This window comes from Nannobrachium achirus, assembly GCF_963921795.1.
Source record: "Nannobrachium achirus genome assembly, chromosome: 17".
Lineage (NCBI taxonomy): Eukaryota > Metazoa > Chordata > Actinopteri > Myctophiformes > Myctophidae > Nannobrachium > Nannobrachium achirus.
Genome location: NC_137824.1, coordinates 34,411,136 through 34,426,887, shown reverse-complemented (window position 1 = coordinate 34,426,887; position 15,752 = coordinate 34,411,136). Strand labels below are relative to the sequence as shown.

At 42.5% G+C, this 15,752-nt stretch overlaps 1 protein-coding gene across 1 annotated transcript in view; it reads left to right on the top strand.

Moving 5' to 3' along the window:
* LOC308301550 (connector enhancer of kinase suppressor of ras 2) overlaps positions 1 to 15,752 on the top strand; it is a gene marked incomplete at both ends in the record, with an annotated part of 123,942 nt that overhangs the window by 30,429 nt on the left and 77,761 nt on the right. Inside the window, one exon of the mRNA XM_080745570.1 lies at positions 2,318 to 2,481. Within this exon, the coding sequence (XP_080601696.1) occupies positions 2,318 to 2,481 (164 nt within the window). The remainder of the gene's footprint in view (positions 1 to 2,317; positions 2,482 to 15,752) is intronic.

Genomic DNA, 15,752 nt, shown 5'->3' with positions numbered 1-15,752 from the left:
GTACTGAAGCCCAAAAGGTTTGAGAACCACTGAGGGTTGGTGTACCTGTGCGTGTGCATTTGTCCTAATTGGTAAATTGGTTACAGCATTATTCATTTGATTCACCACACATGTTAAATTGATATGTTTGTGTGCAGTTGATGTTTAGTTTGAGCTATTAAGCTCTTTTTTGTGTTTGTTACTTCAACCACTAAATCCACTTTGTTATCCGGTGTCACCTAGAGGTCTATACTTAGTCCCCTCCTCTTCCACCTCTATCTATGGCCGCCGTGTCCACTGAGTTCAATGGAAAGTGTCGGCATGTTATATTTGCTTCCTCAGATACCAAATCTTTTGGCTATTGTTTTTATTATTTTTTGACATCCTGAGTCTGCCTTCCTACCACCTTCGTTTACCATTCTGCCAAGTCATTGGGAGTATCTACAATATGAATTCATGAAAAGTTCATGAGCAATTTTCAGTTGTGATCCCAGTAATATTTGTGGGTTAAGCAGATAATAACAAAATATTAAAAGTAAAAATTACAAAAACCTTACACCTACATGCTAGAGCATTACTTTCTAATCATAATATTATCTTTAGATGTTTAATTTGAGAGAAGTGTTCTCCTCGGAGCCTACCCAGGGCTTTGTCAGTTGTGGAGTGCAGCAGTCAGGACACGAGGAGGCTGCAAGCGGGAGTAGAGTTTGTGTGTGACAGACGGTGCATCTGCTCATGTTTGTGGTGTCCCCCATGGGCAGAAGTGAAAGCGATTCCAATTTGGGTATTAAATGTGATGTTTCGTTCACAATATATGGCATTTTCTGTAAGAAATAGGCCCTTGCTTTTGGTTCTACGTTGCTAATTGCCAGTTGGAATGAAATATGAAAAATCGGAACCTACTGTGGCGAGTTGCAGGGGCAAGATCATAATCGCCACCTCCCGGCCATCCTGGCCTGGTGATAATTCATTGTAACCATTGTCATTATGTCTTGATTCCCCCTTGCTCTTTCATTTGTTTCTATCTGTGGATGTTTGTTGTTCTTCTAAGACTCAGTCGCTTTGTGTTTTGTCAGAGTGATTGTCATTTGGGGTACTTTGACTGTGAGCTCTCCTCCCTCTTGCCGCTCGGCACATGGAGAGCCTTTTTGTCTCCTACCCCTTTTAGCTGTTAGAAATAATGAAAGGATTACTAGCCAATTGCTCTGTGTTTGGCTAGTTAAAGACCCAATCCTCCCCAAATTGTGTTTTTCATTTGTTTATGTCTAATCTTTTTAACAGTGAAAATTCTGTAATTTCTTGCACTCTGTATGTACAGTATCTGCAAAGCATTAATATAGATTTTTACAATAACAAAATCAGATTTTCAGACTAGCCCTCATTGAAAACTCAGGTTTAATTCAGGGTATGTATTGTGCCTGTGAATTGTATGTCTTGTTGTTTATTGTATACATTTATAATCTGTATTCTGTACAGAAACTCAAACACAAACGGGACGGAAGAATTTAGATCAGTTGTGAGATTGAGTCCGGTGTTCCCGGTTTTACACAGATTGACTGTGTCCACCACGAGACATCACATACATGGGGAAACACACACACACACACACACACACACACACACACACACACACACACACACACACACACACACACACACACACACACACACACACACGCGCGCACACACATCAGGAGGGCCCTCATGGCAGTGCAACCAGCGCAGTTGTTTGTTTTAGCTGTTATGATGGTGTCTTGGGCGTTTGTTTATATAGTATGTTGGACGTTAAAAATCTAATATGGACCCCAATGGAAACAAGCTTCGGATTTTCGTGACATATCCATGTTGGCATTTTTAAAGATGGTATATTGCAGTGGTTCTCAACCTGTGGGTCGGGACTCCCAGGGGGGGTCCCCAGATGATTAACTTAATGTGCAACATTGGTTTCTCTCTCAACAGGAAAAAAAAACAACATAACGTTTAAGTGTATAGAGGGTATCTGCACATTTCTAAAGTGACAATTTAAGGACGTTTTAATACCTCTAAAATGACAAATTAAACATTGGCCAAATTGTCAAATATTAGTGGCAGAAATTCTGAAAATAGCCGATCTACATGCTCACAACACCTCGCAGCGTGAGGTGTTGTGAGCATGTAGATCTGCTATTTTCACAATAGAACCGTGTTATACAAAATGTAATGCCTCAACTCTTAGTGTCAGTTAAAATATGATTATTTGGGGGGTCGTGGCCTGAAAAGGTTGAGAACCACTGATATATTGCTTTTGGAATGTTCTCAAAAAGGCAAAACTAACCCGTACCTGTGTGTGTCTCCTCAGGGTTAGATGACTGTCTGCAGCAGTATGTGAAGAGCTTTGAGCGGGAGCAGATGGGAGGGGAACAGCTGCTCCACATCACCCATCAGGAGCTGGAAGAACTGGGAGTGACCAGGATAGGACACCAGGAGCTCATCCTGGAAGCCGTGGACCTGCTCTGTGCACTGGTCAGTCTGTGTGTGTATGTGTGTGTGTGTGTGTGCGTGCGTGCGTGCGTGCGTGCGTGCGTGCGTGCGTGCGTGCGTGCGTGCGTGCGATATACAAGCTCGAGCTTGTAGATCTGCTATTTTTGACAAATCGTGAAGATTTGTGCAAGTCTTTGAATATTTCAAATACTTCTAAGGGTTTGTGAAAAACCTATGTTTCTATGTCAGTGCAGTCGATACCACATATTGCAGGGCTATTCAACTAAATTGTACAGGGGCCACATTGTCAGAAACCTGACTGAGCTTTTACATCGGCTATTTTCAGAGCGCAACCAAATCTAAAATTGTGCATTATGGTGCCATCAAGGCACCACCAAAATACATTTTGGTCGACTAAATCTAACAACATCTTATGATATTTAGTCGACTAAAACTAGACTAGAATTCAAAGATTTCAGATGACTAAAATATGACTAAAACTAAGTCCAAATCAACACTGCAGAAAAGTAGGAAAGTTCCCCTTCCCTGGCGACCAATAGATAAAACATGCAACATTAAAATACAATATTACAACTTCAAAGGTACAACATCAGCACCATCCTTGGGCACAGAAAGGATGCCAAATTGTCACTGTGTGAAGAAAATCCGGCCCAGGCTCACTCTGTCACCGTCAGCAGCATCGCTGTGAGTGACACGAGACTGACAGAAATGAAAAGACGCCACAGATGAGCCTTACAGAAGTAGGCCTAGTTCACCCCCAACATGACATTTTTTCTATTGATTACTCACGCCATGCATGGAGACGTTCAATAATATCTTTCTTTTGTATTTGTCGCATTCCTAAGACAAAAAATGCACCCGAATGCATTTGGGTCCCCAACTGGAATCAATGCGGCTAAATTTACTATAATCAATTTATTGTATTAGGAATGCAACAAATACAAAAAGATATTATTGAACTCAAGTCTCCATTGGTGAACTACTCCTTTAAGTAAGATATAGTTAAGGACAGATGAGAGCTGCAATCCAGAACTTATTCTAATGAATGAGGCAAGGTCATCATCCTAACTGAAGGGGGAAGAAAACTACACTGCAGTTATAAGCTCTTGATGGGGTGAGTTATTAATGGAAAGGTTGAATCATCATGATTGTGCTCTTTTTAGAACCTCGACAATTAGATCTGTGGTTCTCATCCGGGCTGCAAGAGTTTTGCAAGTGGGCCCCCAAATAATTGTCAAAACGCATGATAAAATAAAGTTAATATAAAAAAAAATATATGATGTATTCTTTCTTTAAAACCTTTTTTTCTCTCTCTTTGTGATACCAATAAAATAGTAACATGCTACATTTGTTCCATTGATCCAAGCCTTAACCCTGTTAAGTGGTCAGAAAAGGTTCAGAACCGGGCGCTACTTGTAACCCAGGTCAAAATAGCCAACTGAATGAAATAATGATCTAAAGATGAATGCACTTGATTTATAAACCAGGTTAAAATAAAGTGAATAAACCTCTACAAAAGAGCTTAAAAGCTGCAAACAAATGGGATTTGTCAAACTATTTTACTACTGTACAGAGTACAGATACTATGGGTTTATTTTCATTCTGATTCACATTCATCCACTTGTAGTGTACTGTCCCTTTAAGAGCCCTGTGAGGTGCTCTGAACAACCAATGGACACATTGGCCAATGAGGTCTCTCAATTAATTGACTTCTCTTTGAAGACACCACCAGCACAGGTGATGTGATTCAGCTAATTGCATGCTGCAGAGCACAGAATGTTCTGGAGAGAACAGGAGAAGGAAGTAGAGAGAAGCCTGTGGAACAAACAGATAACAGATTGATTTAATATTGAAAAGATGCAAGATAGATGAATGTGAATGGATATTTTTGATTGATCCAGACTCTTGATAAGAAGAGCTGTATTTTGATTATTTTTGGCAACCTGGTGATACTTGGAACCCTGAGTATGTGAATTGTTTGGAGTCTGACTTGGTCAGGTCTTTTGCTTGGATTGAGTTGAGTGATATTGGCATATCACTGGATTGACTTTGATGGCGAGCTACCCAAGAACTGGATCAAGATCAACACATCAGAACATTTAAAACAGATAAGAGACTGACTGACTGACTGGTAGTTGGTAGGGTTCAACTCTACTCTTCTCACCCTACTAGGGCTGTCAACTAGGGCTCAACCCTACTCATCTTCCCCAATAGACTCACAGTGCTATTCACTGGCACTGCACCTACCTCTACTAGGGCTGTCAACACATTCTTCAGAAATAGAATTAAAATATTCATTTGACAGCCTTAACCCCTTCCTGGATGGACAATTAGTGAACTTTGCAATTACTTACTCACTGCCACGCACAGTGGTATTTGGATTGGACCTTTTATACCATAAAGGAACTTTTATGGGTTATTAAGTGAATGTACATTTTGATTTGTGAATACTGAAGATAATTGAATTTGAATATTTGATTTTGTACATTTTTGAGTTTCAAGTGAAATTGATGATACATTTACTGTTTTATTTTGATTTGAGACAACAAGGTATATTGAATTGATTTGATATAAAGATAATTCATTGGTTTAAAAACGAATACTTACAGTGAACCTAAAAGAGGAATAACTAGAGGAATAACTTACCTTAACTACTTACCTTAGTTAATACTTACCTTAAGTTGATCTAAAACCTGAAAAAGGATAAAACAGTGATACATAGGAACTTGAATAAATAGATTTAAAATAGTGACTTAAATAGAATTTAAAAGTGCTTACCTGCTTTCCTGTGGAAGCGTGGGATTTACTAGGAGGTACTTTACCTGGTCATACTGTCTAAGTACAGTTGTTTTTCTGTTGTTTTGATTATTGTGCATGTGATGTTAATGTTTTGCCTACCTGCCATTCTATTTTATTTTGTTGTTAATACAAGCCGTCGGGCTATTATCAAACTTACCCATGGTCTGTGATCTTAATTATTCTTCCTCGATTGCTTACTGCTCTTTCCGAACCTAGTAACTAGTCCTATAACCTGTTTATTACTAAAGGGTTACATAAATTCTTGGCGAGCTAGCCAGGAGTAGTAATTGCCAATTAAGTAGTTAAATCACAGACCATTAATATAGCTAGGTTGTCTAAACTTCAAGTAATCGAGAATGGAGGTAATAAAAACCTTGGATGTGAAAATCCCCAACGCTGTAATAGTCAGTCATTTGACTAATACTGATGCAGATAACGAAATATTTGACTACCTATTGCAACATGGCCAATTTGAAAGAAAAATCAAAATAGATGATCCCAACTCAGACTTTGATGGTCAAATGATAGTTGAGTACCAAAGTGGCTTAGCTATGGAATCACTTCTTCCCAAATTGCCCCTTAGTCTTCAATGTAAAACTGAAGGTGTAATTTTCAGAGTCAAGGCCCTATCCAGTGTCTACACACCCACAGTCAGTAGAACTGTGACCGATACCTTCCTCAAAGAGCTGAAGGATATAGCCAAACTGACTGGCAAAGACTTTGAAGATGTCCTTAAAGGAGAACTCACACGCATCAGTGAGTCAGTCACTGCGAGTGATTCAGAAACCCCAAGTGGCACAATTGACCCCAAAATGTCCCATGACCAACATCAACATGCAGCAGTGTTTGAACCAAGAACCCCGATGCACACTAACCAACCACAATCTGCTCAGACTCCTCCAAAATCTGCCCATTCATCATCATGGTCAATCCCTGATGTACGTCAACCACCAACTATGACACCAGGTGATCTCAACCCACCTGAACTGCAGAGAGTTGTAGTCGAACACATTGTGAGAAGTGAAGGTGCAGCATCCAACGCCCACACATCAGTGAGGCTCCGAGTCTTCTCAGGGCGCTGCCCACGTCCTGCCAATGAAGCTGATTATGAGAGTTGGCGTACTACTGTTGAACTGATCCTTAACGATCCACATCTATCAGAGCTGCACAGAGCAAGGAAAATCCTTGAAAGTCTGTTATCCCCTGCTCTTGATGTTGTCAGACACCTGAAACCTGATGCTTTACCCTCAGCATACTTGGAGCTGTTGGATTCAGCTTTTGGTACTGTTGAGGACGGTCATGATCTCTTTACCAAGTTCCTAATCACATGGCAAGACCCAGATGAGAAACCGTCCGCTTACCTGCATCGATTGAAAACTACTTTGAATGCTGCCTTCCGGCGAGGCGGTGTTACTGCAGGTGAACTGGATGAACACCTTTTGAAGCAGTTCTGTAGAGGGTGTTGGGCAAACACATTGATTTCCGATCTGCAGTTGGAGAACAGAAAACCATCGCCCTCATTTGCAGAATTACTCCTTCTCATTCGTACAGAGGAGAACAAACAAGATGCAAAAGCCTGCCGTATGAAACAGCATCTTGGTACCAAGAAACGTGCAGAGTCACACGTTCAGAGCACATGGGTTACATGTGATGAAGAAGGAGGCACATCTCAAAGAGGTGGTACCTCTGAAACACAGAAATTGCAAGAACAAATAGCCGATCTGCAGGCTCAACTTGCACGACTGGTGTCAACACCTCAGAAATCCAAGAAAGCAGCTTCCAAGCCTGCTGCAGCGAAACCACCTGAATCATCCAACGTCGATAAAGTGAAGTCTGAACACACTGACAAGAGCCATAAGAAAACAAACAAACCAAGGCCCTGGTATTGTTTTCAGTGTGGCGAGGACGGCCATATCAAAACCAGCTGTGACAATGAACCAAACCCCTCCTTGGTTGCATCAAAGAGGAAGCAACTACAAGAAAAACAGCTCGTGTGGGAGAGTCAAAACAGTTCATCCCACGCTGAGTCTTTAAACTAGATGCAGCCCTTATTGCGGGACAAATGAGAGCTGACGTCGCTGAAATCAGTCCCACAACTGATGCTGAACACAGAATCAAGAAACCCCATACCAAGTCCAATATTGTGCATATTCCCAAGGGGTTAATTGGAGCCAAGAGCACTGCTCAAGTGTGCATTGAAGGAAAGACTTGCAATTGTCTCCTGGATACAGGATCGCAAGTGACCACCATTTCGCAGTCATTCTATGAGCAGAACCTCTCCAACTTGAAAGTCCATTCATTGAACAATCTGCTGGAGGTAGAGGCTGCAAATGGTCAAACTGTGCCCTATTTAGGCTACATAGAAGCAGATATCACCTTTCCAAAAGACTTCCTTGGATCTGAAATCGAAGTGTCCACTCTTGCACTTATTGTCCCCGACATGCGTGCCAATGCACAGTCAACACTGTTGATAGGCACCAATGCCTTGGATTTGGTGTATGAGAAGTACAAGGAGACAAGTGATGTTGAATTCCAGTCATTTCCCTATGGCTATAGGGCTGTGCTGAAAATCATTGAACATAGACACAAGCAGAAAGTGAACAGTAACATGGGAGTGGTGAGGATACCTGGCAAGATGTCTGCAGTTGTTCCTGCTGGCAAGAGCCTTGTCCTTGAAGGGTCAGTCCGCATCAAAAGCCAAACTCCAGACCGGTGGGTTGTGTTGGAACCACCTTCAATATCTTCCTTACCAGGAGGAGTGCTAGTAACAAGCTGCTTACTCACCCTACCTCAAAAGGGATCACAGACATTACCTGTTGTGTTACGTAATGAAACCCAGCATGACATTGAAATTCCTGCTAAGAGTGTCATAGCTGAACTCCATGCCTTGCAGCAAGTTGTGTCCAACCAACAGAACTCCACTGATCCAGTATCCTCAGACAACCTTTCCATGTCACCTGAAAGCTTAAAGCTACGCTTTGACTTTGCTGATTCTCCAGTCCCAGCTGACTGGAAAGAGAGAATTTCCCAGAAATTGAGTACCATGCCAGAAGTATTCGCACAACACGATTTGGACTTTGGTCAAACAAGCAAAGTGAAACATCAGATCAAGTTAAGTGACGAAGCACCTTTCAAGCAAAGACCTCGTCCGATCCATCCACACGATCTTGATGCTGTGCGAAGACATCTGCAAGAACTGCTCGAATCAGGAGTAATCCGTGGATCAGAGTCCTCCTTTTCCTCACCCATTGTGGTTGTAAGAAAGAAAAATGGAGATGTCAGGCTCTGTATCGATTACAGGAAATTGAATTTGAAAACGATCAAAGACGCCTATGCTCTGCCCAATCTGGAGGAGACCTTCTCTGCCCTTACCGGTTCAAAGTGGTTCACTGTATTGGACCTGAAGTCAGGGTACTACCAGATTGAAGTAGACGAGGCAGACAAACACAAGACAGCCTTTGTATGTCCGTTGGGTTTCTGGGAGTTTAACAGGATGCCCCAGGGTATTACTAATGCTCCCAGCACATTTCAACGGCTGATGGAGAACTGCATGGGAGACCTTAACTTAAAAGAAGTTCTCGTGTTTCTCGATGATTTGATTGTCTTCTCAGAATCCCTTGAAGAACATGAAAAGCGTCTGCTCCACGTACTCAGTCGTCTGAAAGAGTATGGATTAAAGCTTTCGCTAGAAAAATGCAAGTTCTTCCAAACGTCAGTGAGGTACCTAGGACATGTTGTCTCACGGCAGGGTGTCGAAACAGACCCACAGAAGATTGAAGCCATTAAGACCTGGCCGAGTCCAAGAAATCTCAAGGAACTTCGCTCGTTCTTAGGGTTCTCCGGATATTACAGGAGATTTATAAAGGACTACTCTAAGATCGTGAAACCCCTGAACGACTTGACCGCAGGGTACCCACCACTCAGGAAGAGCTGCAGAGACAAAAACGACAAAGACAAGTACTTCCATCCTAAAGAGCCTTTTGGAGGAAGATGGACAGAAAGCTGTCAACGTGCATTTGAGACAGTCATTGACAAGCTCACTACTGCCCCTATACTAGGGTTTGCTGACCCGAAGCTGCCATACATATTGCACACGGACGCAAGCACCACTGGATTAGGCGCTGCACTCTACCAAGAGCAAGAAGGGGAAATGCGTGTCATCGCCTTTGCCAGCCGTGGGTTATCAAAAAGCGAAGCCCGCTACCCAGCTCACAAACTTGAGTTTCTGGCTCTTAAATGGTGTATCACCGAAAAACTCAGTGACTACTTGTACGGAAACACCTTCACAGTGATCACAGATAGCAACCCCCTAACTTACCTGCTGACAACGGCCAAGTTGGATGCTACAAGCTATCGGTGGCTATCTGCACTGTCGACATTCGATTTCCAGCTTCAGTATAGAGCGGGGAAGCGTAATCTAGACGCTGATGGTCTTTCACGTCGTCCCCATGGTGAACTTACCAATGACCTTGTCTCTCAGAAAGAACAAGAACGCATTCTTCAGTTTACCTCACATCACCTACCTGAGTATACTGAGTCCACTCTTGTCCCGAAAGAGGTGGTTTGTGCAATCACTGACAAACACCTAGTCCGTCAAGCCAAGGACAGTGACGACAGTTGCCCCTATATCCCACTTGTTGAGTCTCTGTCCATGTCGGCTGGCGCTATTCCTGACAGTTTTGAGAATTATGAAGGTTTTCCAGTCCTTCCTAGCATACCGGAAGAAGAGATAAAGCAGAAACAAAGAGCTGATCCTGCTATTCGAGAAGTTATCTTCCAGATTGAATCAGGAGAAACCATCCCTCCAGAAGTGAGGAAGGAACTCCCTGAACTCCCTATTCTCATGCGAGAATGGAATAAGCTTGAGTTACAGAACGGAATCCTCTACCGTAAGAGGCACGTTGGTGAAGAAATCCACCATCAGCTAGTCCTGCCAGAGGAGTTACGAAGCATGGTCATGAAGAGTCTCCATGACGACATGGGTCATCTCGGCATTGACCGAACCCTTGATCTTACAAGGTCCCGGTTCTTCTGGCCTAGAATGGCTGCTGACGTGGAGAAGAAAGTCAAGACATGCAGCCGATGTGTTCGCCGCAAAGCACTGCCAGAGAAGGCAGCACCTTTGGTCAACATCCAGGCTACCAGACCGCTCGAGCTGGTATGTATGGATTTCCTCTCCATAGAGCCAGACCGCAGCAACACCAAGGATGTCCTTGTGATAACCGACTTCTTCACCAAATATGCAGTGGCTATTCCTACACCCAATCAGAAGGCCAGAACTGTAGCCAAGTGCCTCTGGGAACACTTCATAATTAACTATGGAATCCCTGAGAAATTGCACAGTGACCAGGGCCAGGATTTTGAATCCAAGACGATCAAGGAGCTCTGTGAGATAATGGGAATTCACAAGATCAGAACTACGCCATACCATCCAAGGGGAAACCCTGTGGAGCGGTTTAACCGTACCCTCTTGAGTATGCTTGGTACACTTAAAGATCAAGAGAAGATACACTGGAGAGATTTTGTAAAGCCTTTAGTACATGCTTATAACTGTACAAAGCATGATACCACAGGATTTACGCCATACGAGTTGATGTTTGGACGGCAACCCCGTTTACCTATCGACCTCGCATTCAACATACCCCTGAATAAAAGTCATGGAAAGTCTCATTCAGAGTATGTCCACGCTTTGAAGACACATCTTCAAGAGACTTACGAATTGGCTTCAAAGAATGCTGCCAAAAACGCTGAAAGGAACAAAGTGAGGTTCGATAGACGTATCACTGAATCAACTCTTGACATCGGAGACCGTGTACTCGTACGAAACCTGCGACTCAGAGGGAAACACAAGCTGGCTGATAAATGGGAAGCTGTTGTGCATGTTGTTGTAAGCCGTGCAGGAGACCTCCCAGTTTACACAGTCAAGCCAGAAAATAAAGATGGTCCCCAAAGAACATTGCACAGAGACCTCTTGTTTTCATGCGGTTTCTTACCGGGAGTTGAAGAAAAGGATCCTGTTGTGTGCGAAAAACCTAAACGACCAGCCACACGTCAGCATCCTGATCCAGAACCTGAACAATCAGAAGTCAACTCAGATGATGAGGATGACTATTTGACACATACTGTTCCAAATACTATTCTGGAGAACACACGGTTCACACAGGAACCTGAAATTCCAGACTGTACAGAAGAACAGTCCTCTACATTGCCTACTGCTGTTGAACACAACCCTCCAGAGGGAGTAGCCAGTGCTTTCCCTGAGGGAGTTCCAGTGGTACATGCTGTTGAAAACCTACCTGATGATGAAGACCCGCCTGTTGATGAATACCTACCTGGAATGGAATCTGTACCTGCTACAGAAGAAGTGATTAATGGAAACTTACCCGAAAGGAGATCCGATGAACCTGTGGAAAGAAAAGATGAAACAGTTCCAGCTGATGCTGATGACTTACCTGAAAACGAAATGGATGTAGCTCCAAATCTGGACATGCCAGAAGAGGAGGACGATGAGAATCCAGAAGTGTCAGAGCGAGATCAAAGCGAGATGGAGCCAACACTGAGAAGATCCACCAGACCAAGAGAGAATGCCAAAAGATTAACCTACCCTGAACTAGGGAACCCATTAGTTTCTATTGTCAATTCCCTGTTCCAGAGTTTGAGTTCAGCAATCACCAGCTCACTCATAGAACCCAGTTCCATTGACCTGCCCCAAATCATAACTGTGCAACCTGTTGGTACTATGCAAAGGGACTTGCATAGGGTAAAGGGGGGAGGGTGTAACCCAGGTCAAAATAGCCAACTGAATGAAATAATGATCTAAAGATGAATGCACTTGATTTATAAACCAGGTTAAAATAAAGTGAATAAACCTCTACAAAAGAGCTTAAAAGCTGCAAACAAATGGGATTTGTCAAACTATTTTACTACTGTACAGAGTACAGATACTATGGGTTTATTTTCATTCTGATTCACATTCATCCACTTGTAGTGTACTGTCCCTTTAAGAGCCCTGTGAGGTGCTCTGAACAACCAATGGACACATTGGCCAATGAGGTCTCTCAATTAATTGACTTCTCTTTGAAGACACCACCAGCACAGGTGATGTGATTCAGCTAATTGCATGCTGCAGAGCACAGAATGTTCTGGAGAGAACAGGAGAAGGAAGTAGAGAGAAGCCTGTGGAACAAACAGATAACAGATTGATTTAATATTGAAAAGATGCAAGATAGATGAATGTGAATGGATATTTTTGATTGATCCAGACTCTTGATAAGAAGAGCTGTATTTTGATTATTTTTGGCAACCTGGTGATACTTGGAACCCTGAGTATGTGAATTGTTTGGAGTCTGACTTGGTCAGGTCTTTTGCTTGGATTGAGTTGAGTGATATTGGCATATCACTGGATTGACTTTGATGGCGAGCTACCCAAGAACTGGATCAAGATCAACACATCAGAACATTTAAAACAGATAAGAGACTGACTGACTGACTGGTAGTTGGTAGGGTTCAACTCTACTCTTCTCACCCTACTAGGGCTGTCAACTAGGGCTCAACCCTACTCATCTTCCCCAATAGACTCACAGTGCTATTCACTGGCACTGCACCTACCTCTACTAGGGCTGTCAACACATTCTTCAGAAATAGAATTAAAATATTCATTTGACAGCCTTAACCCCTTCCTGGATGGACAATTAGTGAACTTTGCAATTACTTACTCACTGCCACGCACAGTGGTATTTGGATTGGACCTTTTATACCATAAAGGAACTTTTATGGGTTATTAAGTGAATGTACATTTTGATTTGTGAATACTGAAGATAATTGAATTTGAATATTTGATTTTGTACATTTTTGAGTTTCAAGTGAAATTGATGATACATTTACTGTTTTATTTTGATTTGAGACAACAAGGTATATTGAATTGATTTGATATAAAGATAATTCATTGGTTTAAAAACGAATACTTACAGTGAACCTAAAAGAGGAATAACTAGAGGAATAACTTACCTTAACTACTTACCTTAGTTAATACTTACCTTAAGTTGATCTAAAACCTGAAAAAGGATAAAACAGTGATACATAGGAACTTGAATAAATAGATTTAAAATAGTGACTTAAATAGAATTTAAAAGTGCTTACCTGCTTTCCTGTGGAAGCGTGGGATTTACTAGGAGGTACTTTACCTGGTCATACTGTCTAAGTACAGTTGTTTTTCTGTTGTTTTGATTATTGTGCATGTGATGTTAATGTTTTGCCTACCTGCCATTCTATTTTATTTTGTTGTTAATACAAGCCGTCGGGCTATTATCAAACTTACCCATGGTCTGTGATCTTAATTATTCTTCCTCGATTGCTTACTGCTCTTTCCGAACCTAGTAACTAGTCCTATAACCTGTTTATTACTAAAGGGTTACATACTGGTCGTCGCAGGTTCGATTCCAGACCAGGCCAGCAAAATGTCAATGCGTGTCCCTGAGCAAGACTCTTAACCCCTAATTGCTCCACGAGAGCCATAGAATGACTGCTCACTGCTCATATTACTGTAGTTATAGGATGGGTAAATGCAGAGGATGAATTTCATGTGCATAAATCCAGCAAGGGCGAGCTCTCCGACCGTCCTCGTCTTGAAGACGCATCCTCATGGGAGGACGCAGGTTAGCATTTAACCAGGTTAGCGTTCACCAGCGTCGGCAGGTTAGCATTTCAGTGTCGGCAGGTTCACATTTCACCAGCGTTAGTTTTCCTCAGGTTAGGGTTAAGGTTAGGTTTAGGTGGTACCTGCCGACGCTCCGTCCTCCCGCGAGGACCCGTATTCACCGTGAGGAGAAGACGAGTCTTCAAGATGAGTACGCTTGGAGAGCTCGGCCTCCCTCAAAAAATCACCCCAAGGAGTGGGGACTAAATAATTGTAATTGTATTTTTGTTATAGAAATGCAACATTTACCATTTATCTGGAAACGTGGTGACACACGATAGGCCTTTTCAGCGTTTTGGTGTGCAGATTTTGTGTATTCCGGAAAAGAAAATCTCTGTTTCCCGAGAAAAAAAGAACAGTCACCTCCCCCCCATCCCCTATTATTATTTTTTAAATTGTATGACACATACATGCACTGAATAATGTCTGACATGTCAAGACATGACGACGAAGCCCAAAGACGTTCCACCGTGGCCACCATCTGTATTCCTTCACTGTTTTTTGCCAGTGGATTGCCATGTATTCAGTGATGGGATGGGCTTATCTTTGTCATGATGAATCACACCAGAATGTTTGTCACGATAGGAATAGCCTATGCATTTAACGGGAAGGTAATTTCACAGAGAAAATGTCCCACTCCAGGGGTTCCCACTCCAGGGGTTCCCACTCCAGGGGGTAGTACTAGTCACGCATCAGATGTGAAACCCCCGGCGTCCAAAACACAGAGGTTCAGCTACTATAATTTGTATTTTATTTTATATCACTACATCGTTTAACAGTTTTACTGCCAGATGTTATTATTTATTTATTGGGTCTGGTGCCAGCAAAAGCACCTTACCTTTGCAACGTTATAGACAAAGATGCATTCATTTTTTTATTATTATTATTTTCTTTTCTCATTAAATAGATGTACTTTGGCTATACTGGCAGTAGAGGGCAGCCTCATGCAAGAATGAATGTGAAATGACCGCGGTCAGCTCCCATCCGTCCAGGCCACTAAATCGCTACAGAGCAATAGACCCAGAGAAAATAACAAGGAAGTGTTTTGTTACTCCATTGATGCTAACGTCCAGTGGGTTTTTGAGACCCCTCATCATTTTACAGACATCAAAACAAGGTACAAAAGAACGAGCCAAAGAACGTACTATTGGTGGTGCGCCGCCGTGAAAAACGGGAACGTCCAAAGCGGTAAAAGAGTTAATATCATTGACCTGATGTGTTATATCCACAAGGATAGGGTGATTACAGAAGTTTATGTCCACAGCAGAAATGGCTTTGTAGTGGAGCGACACATTACTTTACCTGGTTGACACCTTCCGATAGTTGTAATTTAATGTCGACATGAAATAATAATGAGTGAATGAGCGTTTTACTGGCCCCCTGGAAGTGAGCAGTATACATTGATGTTTCAGTGTGATGAGAACAATTGTCAGGATTTATGTTCCTGTACCTTATTTTGAAGTGATGCTTTTGTGCTCCACACTCATCCTGACAACAATGACAAGTATCAGCATAATAGGAGATACAGTACAGGCTACCATGGCAACCAGATCTAGCTGGTTTGTGTGTGTGTGTGTGTGTGTGTGTGTGTGTGTGTGTGTGTGTGTGTGTGTGTGTGTGTGTGTGTGTGTGTGTGTGTGTGTGTGTGTGTATGTGTGTGTGTGTGTGTGTGTGTGTGTGTGTGTGTGTGTGTGTGAGACGTGTGTGTGTCTGTGTGTGTGTGTGTGTGTGTGTGTGTGTGTGTGTGTGTGTGTGTGTGTGTGTGTGTGTTGTGTGTGTGTGTGTGTGTGTGTGTGTG